General features: G+C 40.2%; 2 protein-coding genes across 8 annotated transcripts in view; both read left to right on the plus strand.

Annotated features, from left to right (window-relative positions):
• The window catches only part of tnika (TRAF2 and NCK interacting kinase a), a 61428-nt gene extending 51460 nt beyond the window's left edge, over window positions 1–9968 (plus strand). For all 6 annotated transcript variants that reach the window (XM_071498969.1, XM_071498973.1, XM_071498971.1 and 3 more), the window contains 12 exons: window positions 338–444; window positions 659–761; window positions 900–1046; window positions 1863–1962; window positions 2085–2255; window positions 2346–2489; window positions 2833–2967; window positions 3601–3701; window positions 3805–3954; window positions 5946–6105; window positions 6491–6630; window positions 7245–9968. In XM_071498969.1, the coding sequence (XP_071355070.1) occupies window positions 338–444; window positions 659–761; window positions 900–1046; window positions 1863–1962; window positions 2085–2255; window positions 2346–2489; window positions 2833–2967; window positions 3601–3701; window positions 3805–3954; window positions 5946–6105; window positions 6491–6630; window positions 7245–7328 (1542 nt within the window). In that variant the 3' untranslated portion in view covers window positions 7329–9968. The remainder of the gene's footprint in view (window positions 1–337; window positions 445–658; window positions 762–899; window positions 1047–1862; window positions 1963–2084; window positions 2256–2345; window positions 2490–2832; window positions 2968–3600; window positions 3702–3804; window positions 3955–5945; window positions 6106–6490; window positions 6631–7244) is intronic.
• Window positions 9969–10472: 504 nt separating this feature from the next.
• Window positions 10473–17425, plus strand: slc2a2 (solute carrier family 2 member 2). 2 transcript variants are annotated; one of them, XM_071498979.1, is made up of 12 exons: window positions 10473–10614; window positions 11164–11259; window positions 12638–12849; window positions 13016–13140; window positions 13326–13441; window positions 13563–13725; window positions 14246–14352; window positions 14996–15076; window positions 15290–15394; window positions 15553–15654; window positions 15971–16174; window positions 16261–17425. In XM_071498979.1, exons 1-12 carry the CDS (start codon window positions 10489–10491, stop codon window positions 16462–16464), a joined length of 1641 nt encoding a protein of 546 aa, XP_071355080.1. In that variant the 5' UTR covers window positions 10473–10488; the 3' UTR covers window positions 16465–17425. The 2 variants fall into 2 exon arrangements, with proteins under 2 accessions (XP_071355080.1, XP_071355081.1); XM_071498980.1 differs by lacking the exons at window positions 10473–10614; window positions 11164–11259 and having other exon boundaries at window positions 12658–12849; window positions 13016–13172.
• Window positions 17426–19689: the final 2264 nt, after the last annotated feature.

Genomic DNA, 19689 nt, shown 5'->3' on the forward strand with positions numbered 1-19689 from the left:
AAAACATGTGTAAAGGAGAGTTTTGTTTTTTTTTGCGCAGAGTGTGAAACCATCAGCAGAAATGCGTATCAGTTTTTCCCATGTGTGCACCCAAGTTGCAAACACAAATGGGTCCCCATTAGTGAAAACATTCCTCCATAGCACTCCACAGGTTATCCTTTAATTTGAATAATTTCACTGATTAAGTGTTGCGATTTGTGAAAATATGCAAATCCAAATGGGAGGAAATTTCAATACTACCCCAATAAATACAGTGTCGTATCAAAATTGTTGTTTCTCAAAGGGTTTCTGAACAGTTCTCTTTGTCAGAAATTCATTTTTGTTTCTTCTGATAAAGGTGACAGACTACTCGTCCTCCAGTGAAGAATCAGAGAGCAGCGATGAGGACGGGGAGACAGTGGGGCATGATGGGACTGTTGCTGTTAGTGACATCCCCCGCATCATGTAAGTTTTTAGTTTTTAATTTTCTCTGTCATGCTCTACTTTTTTTTCCTTTTTTTTCAAGCTAGACCTGTCACTTCTCATTTGTGCTGAGATATGCATGTCATTGGAATATGCACCATGCCAGTAGCTCGTCAGTACAGTTTTTGCAAAATTGCACTGTAAATAATCGGGTCTGTGTGTGTTTTCTTTGTGTGTATGTGTGTGTGTGTTGCAGGCCAGCGGTGCAGAGCAGTGGCGAGTCATATGGAGGGCTCACAGAGGACTCTCTGGGAGATGCCTATAATAGCTCAAAGGACGGCACTTTAGTGATGAGAGAGGTGATGAATGTACACACACACACACACACACACTCTCTCTCTCTCAGACTAACCACATGGACTTCTGCTCTCCTCACTTTGCCGTAAACTCCTTCCTGCAATTCTCAGCTCTCTTCTCTTTTATTTTCTGTCTCTCAGGCAGAGGAGAGGAGGAGAGGAGGTCACACTGAGAGTAATGGGTTCGGGAATCACAGTAACCATGGTAACCTCCCTGACCTGGTACAGCAGAGCAACTCTCCCTCAGCCACACCCACAGCCCTGCAGGAACTTGGCGACATGGCTGAGGTCAGACACGCACTCAAAACACACACACACACACACACACACACACACACACACACACACACACACACACACACATTAACACCTGTTAATGAAACATGAGTTAAATTAATAAAGTGCATAATACTATATTTAAAATGCTACAAATTAAATTTAAAATCTACAAATAAAAAAAGAAAATTTAAAGGTCCCATAATGTATAAAGTGAGATTTCCATGTCTTTTTCCTATATTAATATTGTGGAAGTATCAAAGCCTCGGTCCACAGAGAAATGCAAACAGCCTGTTTTTAAAAACTGAGCCTCAAAACAAGCCGTCAGCTCTCACTCTTCTCAGCGATGCCCCAAGCCCAGCCCACCTGGACCCACTGTCCAGGATTTGGTTTCTATGAGTGTTTACCTGAAATCTGCTATATTATCATTCAATGACACAGGAAACAGTCAACCAACCCTGAGTTTGGTTGACGGTTTTCCGTGTCATTGAGCCTCTCTTCTGATTGACTCATTGACTTGTTGTTGTTAGAGGTCCAGAGAGAAGATTGAGAAAGGAGATGTAAAACTGCATTGAGTATGGTTTTTAGTACTTTAACCACAAATATATCTTTTTATTTAAAAAATTATATTTGTTTTTTATCTAAAAACAAAACAAAAAATAAAACAAAAAATCTAATAAAACACCAGAAAAGTATAACATATGGGACCTTAAAAATGCAGTCTTTTGAAAGGAAATGCCTCATATGAACTATTATCAGCTCTTACAGTGCCTATAAAATAATATTCACATACAACACAACAGTTAGTCATTGTCTTGTGTCTTACAGTTTGGTTTGGGTGGGTCCAAAGCATCCTTTACCCCATTTGTTGATCCACGTGTCTATCAAACATCCCCAAGTGAAAATGACAATGAGAACTCAGCAGCAGGTAAGAAAAAACTGTGGAAGCTTTTGGCCACACATTTAACTAGTGCAAAAAAAAAACCCAACATAAACTCACATATTTCTTTCTCTCTTTTCTTATCTTTCTCTTCTTCTCTGGCATCCTAGCTATGTTTGCAAATGAGCTGCTGAGGCAGGAGCAGGCCAGACTAAACGAAGCCAGAAAGATCTCCGTGGTCAACGTCAACCCTACCAATATCAGACCCCACAGTGACACACCTGAGATCCGCAAATACAAGAAACGCTTCAACTCCGAGATCCTGTGTGCCGCACTCTGGGGTAAAACCTTCTCTCCTAAATATCCCCATCTCTTTTTTATTGTGTATCTTTCTGTGCTTCTGACTTTTTTATGAATGTGTGTGTCTTTAGGTGTGAACCTGCTGGTGGGGACAGAGAATGGCCTGATGCTGCTTGACCGAAGTGGACAGGGAAAAGTCTATAACCTGATCACCAGACGGCGTTTCCTGCAGATGGATGTGCTGGAGGGGCTCAATGTCCTAGTCACCATATCTGGTAGGCCTTACACACACACATTCACAAATGCACACACACATGCAGGTGCATACTTACACGCACAGATGCCTGTGATTTAACATGCCAGCATACACATCAAAATGTAGATTGCTCTTTACCACATAAAACACAGACTGCACCATATCACTATCTTTTGTTATATGCATATTCCCAGGAGCAAAGTACAAATCTAAGTCATCTAAGTCAGCTACAATGGCCAGGTAATCTGCCATTGTGTGCCATTTAGTGCAGAATAAGAGTCTAATTTATCTGGGTTTTTTATCACTTCACTGCGGTGAATGTGATCTCATCCATCTTTCTACTTTTGTTCCTCCTCTACCAGGGAAGAAGAATAAGTTGCGTGTTTACTACTTGTCCTGGCTGAGAAACAGAATATTACACAACGACCCAGAAGTAGAAAAGAAGCAGGGCTGGATTACAGTTGGGGAGCTGGAGGGCTGTGTGCATTATAAAGTTGGTAAGGATTTGTGTATGTGTGCATGTGTGTATATACAAAAAAAAAAGGGGGGGGGTTTCTGTATGTTTTTGGCTGTGTTGTTAAATCCCCGTGAATGAGTAATATTCTACATTTAGGTGACATACATGGTATAACACAAATAAAGTATATATGTATAGGTAAAATATTATACTGTACACTGGGAAATTTCAAAATAAAGTGGCTTTGAAAACAGTTTTTTAATTGTTTTATGACAAAAAAAATTTTAAACTGCATTTTACTTTTGCCACCAGTTACTGGTGTCGCTAAAATTGTTTATGCTGCAGAGGGAAGTTATTATACTTATTTATTTTAATTTTACTTACTTTAATAGAAGGACTTTTTCTGGCTTTCACTCCATGTTTTCTTTACATCAAACCCAGCACAGGGAGTGGAGAGAGGTACTAGGGCTCCAGGTACCAGGAGGCAACAAGTTTTAAAATATGGTCCTAATTTTAACAAACAGAAAATGTTACATGTGTCACCTTTTAAAAAAATAACATGGAAAGTACATTCCAGTAGCTATATACACCAGAGCAGGTTGGTTAAGGTTTAAATCAAGCAACAAAATGAATCAAAACGATGCATTTTCAATACCTGTTTTTATGTTTCCAGTAAAATATGAGAGGATTAAGTTCCTGGTGATTGCTCTGAAGAATTCTGTGGAAATCTATGCCTGGGCTCCCAAACCATACCACAAGTTCATGGCCTTCAAGGTATGGAGGTGAACACTATATGTATAAACTCAGAATGACTCTCACCCCATCATCATCCTCTAACCCTAAGCATCTAATATCTCTCACTCCGTCTGCCTTTCAGTCGTTCACTGAGTTGCAGCACCGCCCCCAGCTGGTTGACCTGACGGTGGAGGAAGGTCAGAGGTTAAAGGTCATCTACGGCTCCAGCGTGGGCTTCCATGTCATCGATGTGGACTCAGGCAATCCTTACGACATCTACATCCCCTCACATGTAAGTGCGGCGCTGTATGTTTGAATATGTCTGTGTATCTTCTGAATCGGGCTCTCACAGCTCTAATGGATTTGAATCTGAGCCCAGACATCATGTATTTTTCCATTGTTTTATGATGGAGTCTGATTTTATCTATCCTGATCTCTCCTGCCAAGGACAGCATTGACTCATACTCTGTCTCACAACAATTGGCCGCAAGGAAGACAATAACATTTTCTTGACAAATTATGTCTTTGTTTGATTTACAATCAAGAAATAAAAAAATTGAAAAGCAATTAGGAGATTAATGGCAGTTTTACCTCTTAGATAAGAGTTTGTTTTTTTCAGTTTGCTAAATATGGTGCATTGGGCTTCGATTATCTATGGTAAGCAGCTCAAATTACTGAATTGCTCTTATTACAGAGCACAGGGAAGTAGTAGCTGCTTCCAAATTTCCTTTTGCAACAAAGGTCATCCAAAGATCTTCCAGAGTAGGGCTGGACAATTAACCAAAAAGTATCAAAACTGACATTTAGAACCTCGTACAGACTTAATCTTGTTTGTATCTGTTAATTTGGTTAATACTTTGCCCACTTTGTGTGTTCCTGAACTGTCCCCTTAAAAAATGATGATGATGATGAAAATAAGTAATTATTCATTGAATGTAATTGTGGTAAAAGTTTGAAATAATAATCATACTGATTTAAAGTCATATTGCCCAGCCCTAATCCAGAGAGTCACTCAGTCACTAACGGAAAGCTGGGTAGACTATCAGTACTTGTCCTGTTGCGTGCTGAAATGCGAATCGGTTTTGGTGCATGCATGCAGATGAGTTTGTTCCACAGTTCAGCCAAACTCTTGATTTTTATCTCAGTAAATATAAACCACTGAATTCAAACAAAAGGACACACGATCGCACCGTGCATTCAACTTGATCGCCCGCGCTGCACGTCCTCATGATCTGTGAGGTGATTGTCTTCCTGCTTCCACCTTTCATCCATACTTCGTCTCTCTCTCTCTCTCTCTCTCTCTCTCTCTCTCTCTCCTTTCCTGCCAACTTCTCCAGTGTGCCAAAAAGATGAAGGTGACATCCTGCCATTCACCCTGCCATTAGACTAGATCAGTAGATCCTTAGTAAAACCCCATAGTGGATACACAGAAGCTGCTACATTGTGTCTATGTGCAGTGCAGTTCATTAGTGTAGAGATTAATGGGTAACTTAGCTAGAAATCGCTTTGTGTGAATAAATTCATCTCACCCACAGCAGACATCACATGACTCTGAAAAGATAAATATGTGTTTACTACCAGAGGGTATTTGATCACGCTGAAGCCACAACACAAATTTGCAGAAGTAAAACAAATTAAACATAAGAAATGCCTCATATTTATCAGAACCATTCATTCCTGTCGGCTGAACTGCATTCCAAACACTGTACTCGACCTTACTTTACCTCAGTGTGGTTAGCGTGAGCAGAAGTGTGGCAGTAAGTGCAGAGCTCTTGTGGGTTAAGATGAGTTTCTTCACCACCTTATCACTCATTTGTTGTGCTGATACAATCCCTTTTGTGCTCCTGAAGTTTAGTCTTAAGTCATACCTGGTGATAGCCTGCTGGCACAGAAAATGCGGTTAGTCTCTGGGTGCACAGAATCAAGTAATGTGTGTATGCGTGTAACAGTTCCCTCTTCCTCTGATGTTATTTCTGTTAATTAAGGTCAGAGAAAAGTGCTGTCATTTGTCCGTTTGCTTATTTTGTGGAACGAGGCCTCTCAGGTTTGAACCTCTTGATGCACTGATGCTCCTGATATTTGCCAGGCTTGTCAGTGTTCACAAACTTGCCCTTTAGAGGATTACAGAAGGCAGGCTGGTCCAAAAAAAAAAAAAAAAAAATGCCAGAGCCAGCCAAATTCAGTTGACACCTCTATAATATTTCAATCAAATGTAGATGGTAATTAAATCTGACAGATTAAATTAAAGCCTGTGAAATGCCTCCGTGCATGTATCTGTATTAGATCCAGAGCCAGGTGACGCCCCATGCCATCGTGGTGCTGCCGAAGACTGATGGAATGGAAATGCTGCTGTGTTATGAGGACGAGGGCGTCTACGTCAACACCTATGGGCGAATCACCAAGGACGTGGTGCTACAGTGGGGAGAGATGCCTACCTCTGTTGGTATGTTGTACCCATATGTGTATTTACGGTACATGTGTGTTTAATGGATTTAAACAGAGGTCATCAAAACATCACACAGAAATACTCAGTCACTCATATGTGTGTACATGAACATGAGTAAATATAAAAGGAAAAGTCAGGGAGTAGGAAATAGAGAAGGAGAGAGAGGGAGTAAGCAATAGCCAGAGAGAACAACAAAGAAATGTGGATAGGCACCTTTTGAACAGAAACACCACCTAATGTTATGTTATTTTACTGCCCTCATGTGGCCACCAGGGGTATTACAACTTGTTTTGGAAAAGAACCAAAAGATATATAGCCTAAATATGTTTATACATTTTTTTTCATTGTCACCTGTGCCTCACTTGTGTTTTCTCCTTTGCAGCCTATATCCATTCTAATCAGATTATGGGCTGGGGTGAGAAAGCCATAGAGATCCGCTCTGTGGAGACAGGTCATCTGGATGGAGTCTTTATGCACAAGAGAGCCCAGAGACTCAAGTTCCTCTGTGAGCGGAACGACAAGGTAAAACACTGCAGGACTTGGTGTGTTCTTTCATTGTCTGTGATTTCTGTGACATGTTTACTGCTTGGAAATGAGTCAAGTACAATAACAACAAATGAGAAAGACCTGACCTGCTCTGGTCTTGTCTTGTATCCTGTCTCCAGGAAAGTTTTTCATTGCTGCTGCTTCACACGCACATACACAAGTTTTTAAAACACCGATTCTCAGCATGAAGTTTGGTATACAGTACATAGCACAGATCTGGGTCTGGATGATAGAACCAAAGAGTTACATTTTAATGGTAACATTTTAACTGTAAAGTAAGGTAAGGATACCGATCCAGATGTGCTTTTCATCCAACATATCTTCAAAAGCTGACGCCAACACTGCACTTTAATTCAATTTAAATGCATGAAAATAATGCCCTTAATTGCCTGTTATTAGTGTTATTTACATCCAAAAATGATGAGATGATAACAATAAGAAATAAGAGGTGAAAATATTTCTGTTTGTAATATTCTCTCTCTCTCTCTCTCTCTCTCTCTCTCTCTCTCTCTCTCTCTCTCTCTCTCTCTCTCTCTCTCTCTCTCTCTCTCTCTCTCTCTCTCTCTCTCTCTCTCTCTCTCTCTCTCTAGGTATTCTTTGCATCAGTGCGTTCGGGAGGTAGCAGCCAAGTTTTCTTCATGACCCTCAACAGACACTCTATGATGAACTGGTGATGGCTCCTCCCACAGTCTGCTCTGCCTCACTCTCCCATTGGCCACGGCACATCTCACAAATGAACCCGACTGCCCGAGGGGCCACAAGTGAACTCTTTTAACACTGGAGAGACTAAAAATGGTGTAGAGAGAGAGAGAGGAAAAAAAAACAAAACAAGACAAAGTTATCGTAGAGAAAAACAACAAATGAAGAGACATGTCACCCTAGATTATGTCGGGTCATGCAGAAGCCATCATTACTCTACTGACTGGCAAACTGGTGCCACTGACTTTCCAAATAATCTCCTCTGACCCTCTTTCTCTGTCTGTCGGTCTGTAACTCTTTCTCCCTTTTTGTCTGTCTCTTCTCTCCAAACGGACCGGTGCAATCAAGTGTGTGTGCAACTGTAGTAAATACATTTTACACCTGCCTCCCTCTGTCGCTCTTCTCCTTCCTTTTGTCCTCGCTTCTTAAACCTCCCCTCCTTCCCCTCCCTCCTTCCTGCTGGAGCTAGTCATCATTGACAACCACGCCTTCGATTTTCCTCCCTCCCTGAAGAATAGATGAACGAGATTTAATATAAATTTAAATGTACGCTTCTGAGTATGACAGTGCAGGGAGGGCAGCTGAGAGATGACAAATCTACTTGGGATGTCGGCGGTGAAAGCAGACATCCTGATTGATTTTCGTTTCTCCTCTGTCAGTCCTCCTCCTTCTCCTCCTCCCCCACTTCCTCCCCTCGCCATCTTTTCGGGTTCTGAATGAACTGAATTGTGATTTTTAGTGTTCGATCGCATTTCGCTGACAGAGATGCGATGAGACTCTGCTGTCACAGGCGGGTCGGAATAGTATGCAAAGATGATGTCTGTGTCCCTTTAAAATGAAATCACTGGTCCTTTCTGTCTTTTCTCTCCTTTCTTCCTCTTTCCTCTCCTCTTATCATCATCATCACTCTCCCTGTTTTCACTCTTTAAACTCTGAAGGTGCTGCATCAGATATACTGTAATATTAAATGAACAATGAGAGCGTCATTCAGTTCATTGTTTATTTCTCATTCTTTTCTCCTTTTTTTTTCTTTTTCTGTGTAACAGTTTGGAGTCAGTCAGTCTTTGAAGCTTGATGAAACGTACAGCACACGTGTCTCTGAAATCAGGAGTGTGTGTGTGTGTGTGTGTGTGTGTGTGTATGAATGCGTGCATAATTGTGTGTGTGCATGTGTGCGTGTGTTTGACTTGATGTTGAAATGAGTCCCATTCAAATCAAGTTTGAATCAAAGTGGGACATGGAGCTTAAGGTCAGCGAAAGGTGGAGTCGAGTAATTCTGTCTCTGCGCGTAACGCGATCAAAGCGTGTTTGTGTTTACAAGGAGATTTACCATATTATCTTCTTAGAATGAAGTTTATGAGTTAGTGTATCTGAACACCGTGCATTTAAAAAATAGGCAATATTAGTGGTTGATTTTCTTTTCTTTCGGATTATGTTTGTGTTTCCTTTTAACACGGTAAATGTTCTGGGTCCTCATGACCGCAGCCCCGTTGCTGTAGGAGATATGAAGATGCATTACATATGAGTACGAACTCCGCAGGACATGAGCTGCAGCTGTCCCGAATATTGTGTGCACGTCGGAGCGCTCGTCGCTGAAAACTGTGGTGTCCTTTTGAATCATGATCCTCTCCTGATTGGCTCTTCTGATTTTGGCTCCTAACTGTTTGTACAGTGCCTAGCATGATGTAAGCAAAACTAAAATTAGGCCAAGAGATTATCACTCATGTTATAATTAATCATTTTATTGCCTATATGGTTACTTTACACTGTTTTTTTTCTTCTTCTTTTGGTGTGTGTTTGTGTGTTATTATCTTACTTTAACACATTGCTGATGTTATTTGTCTCTTCTAATAGAGATGTACATTAACATTAAGATTGATTTATTCTTTGAAAGGAGTAACTGAATACGGGATGACAAAACGGTGCCATTTCTGAATATTTAGACCTTTTCAATCATTAATACATATTGTATTAAATTTTTAACACTAGAGGGCGGACGAGTTCTTGCATACTCATCCACGTCGGAGAGCAATGTAACGCGGATTGGTCTTTCTGTGGTGGCACAAAAAACAGACTCATTCCCCAATTATGTAATGATCATTTGAGATGATTTTTTTCCTGTTAAATTATTATTTTTTTTAAACACATCCATGTGGTAGCTGTTCCTGCAGAGCTGCAAGTTAGGTTCACTGATCTCCGTTAGGGGGAGCAGGCTAACATTTAGCAATAAAGAGCCGGGCTGAAGAAACCACCGTCTTCCCTGTGTGTGCACATTGCATCTGTGTGTATGATTAATTATGATTAATGAACAATGTATGATTAATGAACAAGTGTGAATGGGGCATTATTACTATGTTTGTCCATTGTGGAATTAACTCTTCCAATTGGAAAAATGGTGATGGTCATTACACTGAGAACTCTCCTTTCAAAGACAAAACCACTGTTTTCTTTATTCTGTTTTTTTTTTTTTTTTTTTTTTTTTTTTTTTTTGGGTTTTCTTTATTTTGGTTTTCTTTATTTTGAAAGAGCATTACTAATGTCCTGTTTTGGGATTTATTTGTTTTGTAAAAGAGATGCTGTAAGAGAGAAATAAATGAAACTAGAGCATTATGCTACTGGAATTGTAGTTGTTTTTTTGTTTTTTTTTCCTTTGTGCAGACGTGTTTGTGAGAGAGCCTTTTTTATCTTTTGCAAGTGTGCACATTTGTAACCTCGACTCTCAGACTTTGTCCACCCCTCAGGTATATCATTAACAGCAGTTTGGTGTGTGTGTGTGTGAGAGAGAGAGAGAGAGAGAGAGAGAGAGAGAGTGAAAGATTAATGTCCAAATACCATCTATACTATCAAAGAACACAACAGAGCACAGTAACTTCAAGCAATCCATTATTAATTCCAATATACAATATATCATTTTCATAACATCCCAGCATGCAACACTGTGCATAATATCTTAAAACCAGAGTTTCCATAAATAGATTCCAGACTGTTTTAACTGAATATCCTTTTATTGCTTCCTTCCAATAGGACTAAAGTATGTGTTTCTGTATGGACGATGAATACGACTTAATTTATGTGTAAGAGTTTTGTCAGCTTTTTGAGTATGTGTGTGTGTGTGAAAAAAAAAAAAAAAGAAAGATGTGTGGGCAGGCATATGTGTGTCGATTAGTGAGTGGACACGGCGTGATCAAGCATGCTGCTCCATTGATCATTACCAGCCATTATCTTGTCTGGCACTCTGGACCCATCATGGACTCTGGAAAGGTAAGAAATACGCTCTTTCCATTTACTATATAAAATAGTAACAGATGCAGCCTCTCCATTCTGAATCATTAGAGGAAAATTTTGCAAATGTGTTGCTTTTCTGTGGTCACTACCATGGCTGCACATAATTGCTGAGATACGAAGTTTTAAACACTCTGAGTTACTCAGAGTTTCTTATCCATCAGTGTCGTCTGTGTTTGCATCATCATTTTGCTTAGGACACTGTCATAATATGACATGATGTGTCTGCCACACTGGGATCTCAGTTCAAACATATTTTAATTCATTAATCATTCTTATGTAACTTCTGTATGTAAGGACTCTTACACTGTCCACACAGCAGTAATACATCCACATCCATAGTGTGGATAAAGTGTGTTTTTGTATTTCTAAATGCACCTTGGTTTGTGACTGTACTATGCTAGTAGAGCTGAGTGACTGTGCACACACTCATGTCCTTGCTTGTGTGCATGTTAAATTGTGTGCTTGTTCATGCATTCATGTGTGTCTGTGTGTCTTTATCATATTGATTACCTTTCACACCTGCAGCAGCTAACAGGTACGTTGGCTGTGGCTGTGTTCACGGCAGCTCTGGGATCCCTGCAGTATGGCTACAGCCTTGGAGTCATCAACGCACCACAGAAGGTAGGCGCTACTGAAACACAGGCTTCGCTTCGGTTATTTAATTGTCTCAGAATATTATTAGATATTTGTATGCAACTCAACCAGCCCAAATAAACTTACTCCATCAGTCTCAACATGAGATCTATTCACTCTTCTGCAGCACTGGAGAGAATATAACATCCTGAGAGCCCAAGGCACAGATTTACCTTTTCTCAGTGTCCAGAAAAACCACATTTCCTCCATTTCCCCCGAGTTTTCCTGTGGAGCCATCAAAGTAACTCAAGCTGACTGGTATTCCCTGGTCTGTGATGAGTAGCACTTCGAGTGGCCGACAATTCAGAATGTAATGTGTCTTTCTTGCAAGCTGCTGGCAGAGTTGGCACAATTTCATTCCCTGTTGAAAGACAACACCGTGCTCACCATGGATGAAACTGATGTAGACAATCCTCCTGTCCAGTTCTGGTCAGATGGCATTGTACTCTTTTACTGCCCCTGCAAACTAGATCCTCCTCACAGAGAGCAGCACTGTTGCTGAGTCATGCATTCATTGGCCCCAGTGTGGGTTACATCTCGGTCTGTTTGTGGGGGGGGGGGGGGGGGATGTGAATGAAGCACTGGCTTCCCTTCCTGTTGACAGCCACGTCTGTCCTACAATTGGCCAATTTAACTTTATGTGGATATCATCTCATAATAATGAAATCTGATGTTTTTCACTCAGCCACAGCCCAGGCTGCTAAATATGTGACAGTGGCTCAGCTCAGCTAGAAGTTGCTGTATGAATGTACAGCCAGTGTTGATGTTGAGACCGGTTTTCTGAGCAAGCTTGTCTTTTTTTTTTCTTTCAGTCAGTGGTAGTTGGTGGCAAGGATGGTTAGGGCAGTGGCCAAAGTCCAAATTTTCAAGCTGACATCCAACTTAGTCGGTGCAGAATGCTGTAAGGGCAAGAGGCCATAGCTTAAAGAAGGTTACTCCTGATTGATGAAGTATGGGCATGTAAATTTCAGTTTGCTAAAGCAACTGGATTATTGGTTCAGCAAATAGAGGTTATGTAATTGTTAATTTCCTCAAAACTAGATGCAAACATATTGTTATGCACTAGTTTATGAACAAGAGTTGCAGTTTAACAGTTAAGTGGCAACTGTCCAACTACAGCATTTCTTGAATTTTAATTTGACTGAACATAATTGGTACAATCTTTTGTTTGACACTGAAAAAATAAATGTAATGTTGCATAATGAATGTCATAACTACAACACATATTTGTAAATTAAGTTTTAGCAGAATGGATCTATATACATGTGCATGGATGCACATTCAGTGTCTGCCTCTTCTTGTCTTGTTCTGTCTCTCAGTACAGTGCAGCTGTGACTGATAATCAGTGAACATGTCTGTGTCACAGGTCATTGAAAATAATTATGCCCGTGCCCTGGGGGTCTGGTCAGAGAGGGCCGCTGTCCTTTCAGAAAATGGCACAGCAGAAGAAGGAGAGATCCCAGAGGCGGGAAAACACCCGGACGTAATCATGTACTGGTCATTGTCAGTGGCAATCTTCTCCATTGGTGGCATGTTATCCTCCTTCCTGGTAGGATTTGTGGGAGACCTGAAGGGGAGGTAAGGAAGGAAGGATAAAACAATAGGGTCGCAATAATGAAGGAATGAAAAGTTTGGTGGAAAAGTTAAGCCAGGATCAATATGGAATACTGCCACAGTACACATGCACAAATCCATTATCCTTCTTTTGCTGTATCTGCCTGTGCCACCTTTCTCTCTCTTGCAGGGTAAAAGGCATGCTTATGTGCAATGTTCTGGCTATAGCTGCTGGACTGCTGATGGGTCTTTGCAAGATGTGGAAACCTCACATTATGGTCATCGCAGGCCGTGCTGTTATGGGCTTTTACTGTGGTACAGTAAAGCACATGTTAATGAATGCTCACGTAATTTTGCTGGAAATCTCAGTGTTTTTGGATTATATTGCCCTTAATTACCATATTGAAAGCTAACTATTCTATATCCAAGAGAAAATAATATATTCTATAGAACTTCAGTTTGTTGGAAGTTGGTTAGCTCATGATTTGTTTTTGTTCCAGGGTTAACATCTGGACTGGTGCCTATGTACATTGGAGAGATCGCACCCAAGGCTTATAGAGGGGCTCTGGGAACTTTACACCAGCTGGCTATTGTCATTGGCATCTTAATCAGCCAGGTGAGGTGCTTTCACAAACACAAACACACACACACACATGCACAACAGCATAATTACTTGACAACGCACCAAACATATAACTTAAATTGCATGTGTGTTTGTGTGTGGATGTGGGCTGTAGGTAATAGGCTTGGACTTTGTACTTGGTAATGACGACATGTGGCCACTGTTACTTGGTCTGTCTGGAGCTCCAGCTGTATTACAATCCATGTTGCTGCCTCTATGCCCTGAGAGCCCGCGGTACCTTTATATTCAATTGGGCAAGGACAAAGAGGCTAAAAAAAGTAAGACTTACACGCACCAACTCTCCATGTCATTATTTTTCTCTCTCTTGTTCTGACTCATTCAAACACTACACACTCAATCATGCAGAAACATACAGTGCAGCCTATAGGCTACGAACTTCGAAGCCATAATTCAATATTTTGGGAAATAGGCTTGTTCGCTTTCTTGCACAGAGTTATATGAGAGGATTGAAACCACTGCCATGTCTGTATGCTAAATATAAGAGTACAGCCAGGAGCCAGTTAGCTTAGCTTAGGACACAACACCTTACATCTCATTTATTTAATCTGTGGAAAAGAAGTGTATTTCCCAGAATGCAGAAGTATTCATTTAATTACATTTTTCAATACACAATACCTGTATACTTTTACTTCATTCATTACTTTTACCTTAGTAACTTTTATGGAGCATCTTTATATTACAGCACTACTTCTTTTATCTAATGAAAGGGTCTCAAAACCACTGCAAATAAGTCATTTACAAAGACTCTTGTCTCGCAGCACTCTTGTTTTGTTGCAGGTCTGTATCGTCTGAAGGGGCAGTATGATGCAACTTCTGATCTGGAGGAGATGCGCAGAGAGAAAGATCAGGCTGACAGGGAGCCCAGGATCTCTATCCTTTCTTTGGTAGGATTCTACAAGAAGTTGACATACATTTTCACAACTACCTAAATTTTTTCTCTTTTTTAATTAAAAAGATTTTAAAGTAAAACATAAAAACGCAAAAAAAAAAAAAGTGTTTTATTTCAACAATTAATGATTAGTTACTACGTGTTTGAAATTTATATTTATAACAGTCCTGATAAGTGCAGCATTACACTCCTTCTAAGGGCAGGCACAGACGCCCTCTGAACTGACCAATTTAATCAGCAACCAGAGTACACTGATGATCTCATGTAATGCCTCAGCGACAGTTAATGTTAAAGCATTAGTTAGATAATAACTTCTTTTGTTTTAAAAGTTAGCGAATTTGTGAGAAATACCCTTTTTTCTGTCACAGGCAGCTCTAAAAAGGCTGCAGATGACCCCAGCAGAATGGTCGGTTGGTCGTGAGAGCCTTAACAATGAAACAGACATGATGCTTTTTGATATCACATGCATACACATTAATTAGCATACTCTAAATCGTTTAAAATAAAGCCAAAGGACAGGAAAGATAGGCCAAGGAATACGCTCAGCGTGTGGTTATAAGTTAAACAAAAATGTACGTGCATTCTTGCATGAAAACCACTAATGTGACAATATTTTGCTGTCCTGTATTCTCTCGAAGATCCGCTCCTCTGTGTACAGAAAGCAGCTGTTTGTTGCCCTGATGATGCACCTCTCCCAACAGTTGTCTGGCATCAACGCAGTGAGTGGCAAATGAATTTCAACTCAGCCTTTCCCCGTCTCTCATCCTCATTCTTACTGATTGTTTCACTGTCAGAGCATCCTGTATGAGCCCTGTCAGCAGGAACTTCTTCAGTGAAAGAACAGAGATGTAAAGCACATGGGATGTGCCACTCTGCCTAAGCAAAGCAGACACAATATTTGACTTAAAATGTATTCTTGTTTTGTCTTCAAGATCTTTTATTACTCCACGGCTATCTTCGCTCGGGCTGGTGTCGCTCAGCCAGTCTACGCCACTATAGGAGTCGGGGTCATCAACACAATCTTCACTATGGTGTCTGTGAGTAGCTACACAGATGCAAAACTCACATCCATGTGCACACACACATGGATGTCATACATTCACGTGCTGTATTCTTTTATTTCTTTTACACATAAACCCTTAACTAAACACAAACACACACACGCAAAGATAAAAGGTGCATCGTGGTGTTCTAGGTTGCACTGGTGGACAAGGCCGGCAGGCGTACTCTGACTCTTGTTGGTCTAGGAGGGATGTGCTGCTGCGCGATCGCCATGACAGTGGGCCTCCGATTCCAGGTTTGTGCGATCTGCTGTCAGAGCTTTAGGCTGTCAGCGACTTGAGCAGAGCTCCCATCCACTTAGTACGGGGCTGCCCAATTTCATTTCGTTTAGCAACATCAGTCTTTTCTGAAAGTTTTCCCCCAAATGTTGTGTTGCAGTCACCACAACATCTGTGAGGCTTGTTTGAGAATGTTCCTATTTATCAGAAGTTTAATACGTTTTCAATATGAGCATCAAGGTCAAAGCTAAATTATGAATAAAGGCAAAATTGTTTAATATCCTTTTAAAAACCTGCAACCATATCATTTCATCTTTGTACTCTTCCTTCCAGAACGACTACTCCTGGATGAGCTACGTCAGCATGTCGGCCATCTTCCTCTTTGTGAGTTTCTTTGAAATCGGTCCTGGTCCTATTCCATGGTTCATAGTGGCTGAACTGTTCAGCCAGGGACCTCGGCCTGCGGCCATCGCTCTCGCTGGCTGCTGCAACTGGACCAGCAACTTCATCATAGGCATGACCTTTCCGTATATACAGGTAGGCAGAAAGGGCACGCATATGTACCGTAAAATCATGTTTGCTTCATTCACACAATGCTGTTTTTGTTTTGCTTTCTTTTTCAGGCTTGGCTGGACTGTTATGTGTTCATCCTGTTTGCTGTGCTGCTTCTCGGATTCACTGTGTTTATTTACTTTCGCGTCCCTGAGACCAAGGGCAAAAGCTTTGAGGAGATTGCTGCTGTCTTCCGCAAGGGACGGAAAACGCAGGCTCAGATCCCCAAAGAAAATACTGAAATGCAGCAGCTCAAAACATCCACAGATGCTTAAACCAACAGCTGTGTGTTGTGCAGTGTGTGGTCTTATTTGTACGGCGTGTGTATGGGTGTGTATAGCATCTGCCAGTATTTCAAATGTGTTTATCCTTACAGTATTACAACGATTACTTGAAGTCCATTATTTTTACACAGGGTACTCATGTAAATAACAACCTACAGGATAAACTATGGGCTTTAGTGTTCCACTTCCACTACTCTCATGTTTAGCTACTGCAGGCAGATGTCTTCAGTAAACAGTCTCTAAAAACCTTGTGTGTGCTACCCACCCAGCACCAAATGGAAAACAGACGCCAGATATTTTTAGTTTGTTGTTACCCTCATGTGGTCGAAATTATAGTAAATATTAACATTATAGTCCATGTTATTGTTATTCATATTACATATTATAATTCAAATAGTATTACTCTTTAGTTATATTTGGTTACCACACACAGATATTATTTATCTATGCAATTATATCATAAGTCCCCCTCCGCTTAAAAATGTGTGTTGCTCCTTGTAACTTCACTTAAGGGTTTGATCTTGACTGTGCATATTGTTGTATGTGTATCTGAGTTAAAGGCATATATATATGTATGTAAAAGTACAATTTTGTGACATCAGACCTAGATCAGAAGCTGGTCCAGATCCAGATTGCATCTTACTGGAGTGTGACGTGGAAACTGGGGGTACATGGATCATATACAGGGCACATACAGTATACAGACAATGGACTTTTAAATGAAGTAGGAGGCTCCTGAAACATTTTCAGTGAGTGAAAAACCAGCTGATGCAATTTTTAGTGAGGTAATCCAACTGTTTTGTCAAAAAAAAAAAAAATCTTATTACATGTCTGGATGTTCTCCCTATGTCTGTGTGGGTTCCTTCTGGGTACTCCAGTTTCATCCCACAGTCCAAAGACATGGACTTTAAGTTAATTGGTGACTCTTAATTGAAAAAAAAAAAAAAAACAATTTTTTTTTTTTTATAGTTTGTTTTTATCATCCACCCAAATAAGAGTGCACTAGTTTTGGGGCGTCCACATTCCTTCCTGGTGGCTTTTAGAAAATCCATGCAAAAAGCAATCAGAGAGAGCAGACTGGTGATGAACTGATACTAGAGGAAATTTTCTATGTACAAGTCTATTTACCCACACATTTACAAGACACATTCCCTCCTGCACTTCTCCCAGCAACGGTCTGGGACTTATTCAAGACTAATTACAAGTTGGCAGCATCAGCCTTTCCCAGCAAACACTGCATTTTTGCACTGAGCTTAAGAGTCTTGACAAAACATGACAAAACTTGCAGTTTATTATTCAACAGTAGAAACGGTAACAAGAATCTATTAAAAGAGTTAAAGTATTTTGTGTCATCATAGTTGTCTTATGCATGTTTTTCATTACAGACAAAATATCACTATCTGCTCTTTTGTGTTCAGATGGTATATGTACAAGGAGAAACTGAACTTTATCAATAAAAATGAACGTTCTTCATGTCTCATAAAATTATTCTCTGTTCAGAGTAAAATGTAAGAATCGATTTAAGACAAGATGAAGATTTTAAGCAACTTTATTATTATCTCATTTAAAATATAGAAAAATTGATAAAATAGACAACATAAAGAGTTCGAAATTTGTGTCCCTACAAATAAATGTGTTTGCTATTCAGATTCTCTACTTGACTAAAATAGCAATAACCCACCATGTAAAATAAATTATTTAAAGATGAGTAAACAGTAAACACTTATGTAGGTGCACCCATATCTGAGTGTTATATTCTTTTATATGTTACTCGATTGTTACTGAATGTATTAACATGTATGGAGCATGCCATTTAAAATACTTAAGTATTTGAAATTGAAAAAAAAAAAAAAAAAATATATATATATATATATGCTTTAGCTAAATGCAGAGTCTGAATCTGTAACATTAACTACACCTGTCAAATAATTGTTGTGGAGTTAAAGTATGCTATAAGGTAGCAGAAAATGATTTACAATATTTGATTTTTTTGAATTTATAATTATTATATAATACCATTAACTGATACCCAAGTAAAGTACAAGCATCTCAGATTTTACAGTAGGTCACTTAAGTAAATACTGCATTACTTTCCACCACTGTCTGTAAATGAATATTAACCCTCATATTTTGCTGTCACCATTTAGCTGAACAACTCACTCACACGGTTACAACTGACTGTGTGTTGTTGGGATTGTACTGGACAGTTGTGTGCAGGTGCGGGTAGTGCAGTGCGGACGTCCCACATCCAGCTCCAGTTCTATCGCTCAGTATCAATGGGCGTGGGTCGTGCTAGTGAGCTAACTTAGCTAACAATAACAGAAAATATTTAAGTTGGAACCTGAATCTAGGTGACTAGGTGAACTGAGATGTTGGTGTTTGCTACCTTGCTGCCAAACTGCTGTAACCCTAACTTCACCCATTGTTGTTTTTAATCTTTAAAGTGCCAGCTTGGAAAAATGCATTATAATCATGACAGCTTTGAGTGTTGACGCTACAGCAACCATGCCACATTGTTCACAGGTTATTCATTATTTGACTATTACCTTACTTTGTTGTAGAGAAAAACCCAACAGTTCCCACAAAGAGCAAGGGCTTGGTGACAGGGGGGAGGAAAAACTCCCTTTTAACAGGAAGAAACCTCCAACTGAACTGGGGTCAGGGTGGGCGGCCGTCTGCCTCCACTGGTTGGGTTTAGGAGGAGAAAAAAAGGGGGGGGGGGGGAAGAACAGCTGTATAGGTAATGGTGTTATCAATAATAATGACAGATAACAGTGGTTAATAGTAATGATGAGTTGTGGTGGATCTGGATCCTGCTGCTCCAGAGGCAGAATGAGGACAGAGAGAGGGAGAGAGAGGAGAAGCACAAACTACGGAGAGAGAAAAAAAACAAAACAAAGTTAATGCCATAAAGTAGTATAGAGAGAGAGAGAGAGAGAGAGAGAGAGAGAGAGAGAGAGAGAGAGAGAGAGAGAGAGAGAGAGAGAGAGAGAGAGAGAGAGCCCAGTGCATCATGGGAATCCCCCAGCAGTCTAGCTCTATAGCAGAATAACTAAGGGATGGGTCAGGACATACCCGAGCCAGCCCTAACTATAAGCTATAATGCTGCAGCATTTTGGATCAATTGGAGGTTTTTTACTGAATTTCTGGGACATCCTGACAAAGAGTTACAGTAGTCCAGTCTTGAGGTACCAAATGTATGAAGTAGTTTTTCAG

The sequence above is a fragment of the Trachinotus anak genome, unplaced genomic scaffold (genome assembly GCF_046630095.1).
Source record: "Trachinotus anak isolate AG129_WGS33_773 ecotype Australia unplaced genomic scaffold, CSIRO_AGI_Tana_v1 ptg000015l, whole genome shotgun sequence".
Taxonomy (NCBI): Eukaryota; Metazoa; Chordata; class Actinopteri; order Carangiformes; family Carangidae; genus Trachinotus; species Trachinotus anak.

Excerpts from the sequence above, each read along its gene's own strand:
- slc2a2 (XM_071498979.1), top strand. The coding sequence starts at position 10,489 with ATGTGTGGGCAGGCATATGTGTGTCGATTAGTGAGTGGACACGGCGTG. Across the intron at positions 13,141-13,325 it reads TGTTATGGGCTTTTACTGTG|GGTTAACATCTGGACTGGTG; the intron begins GTACAGTAAAGC and ends TTTTTGTTCCAG. Across the intron at positions 14,353-14,995 it reads GGATCTCTATCCTTTCTTTG|ATCCGCTCCTCTGTGTACAG; the intron begins GTAGGATTCTAC and ends ATTCTCTCGAAG.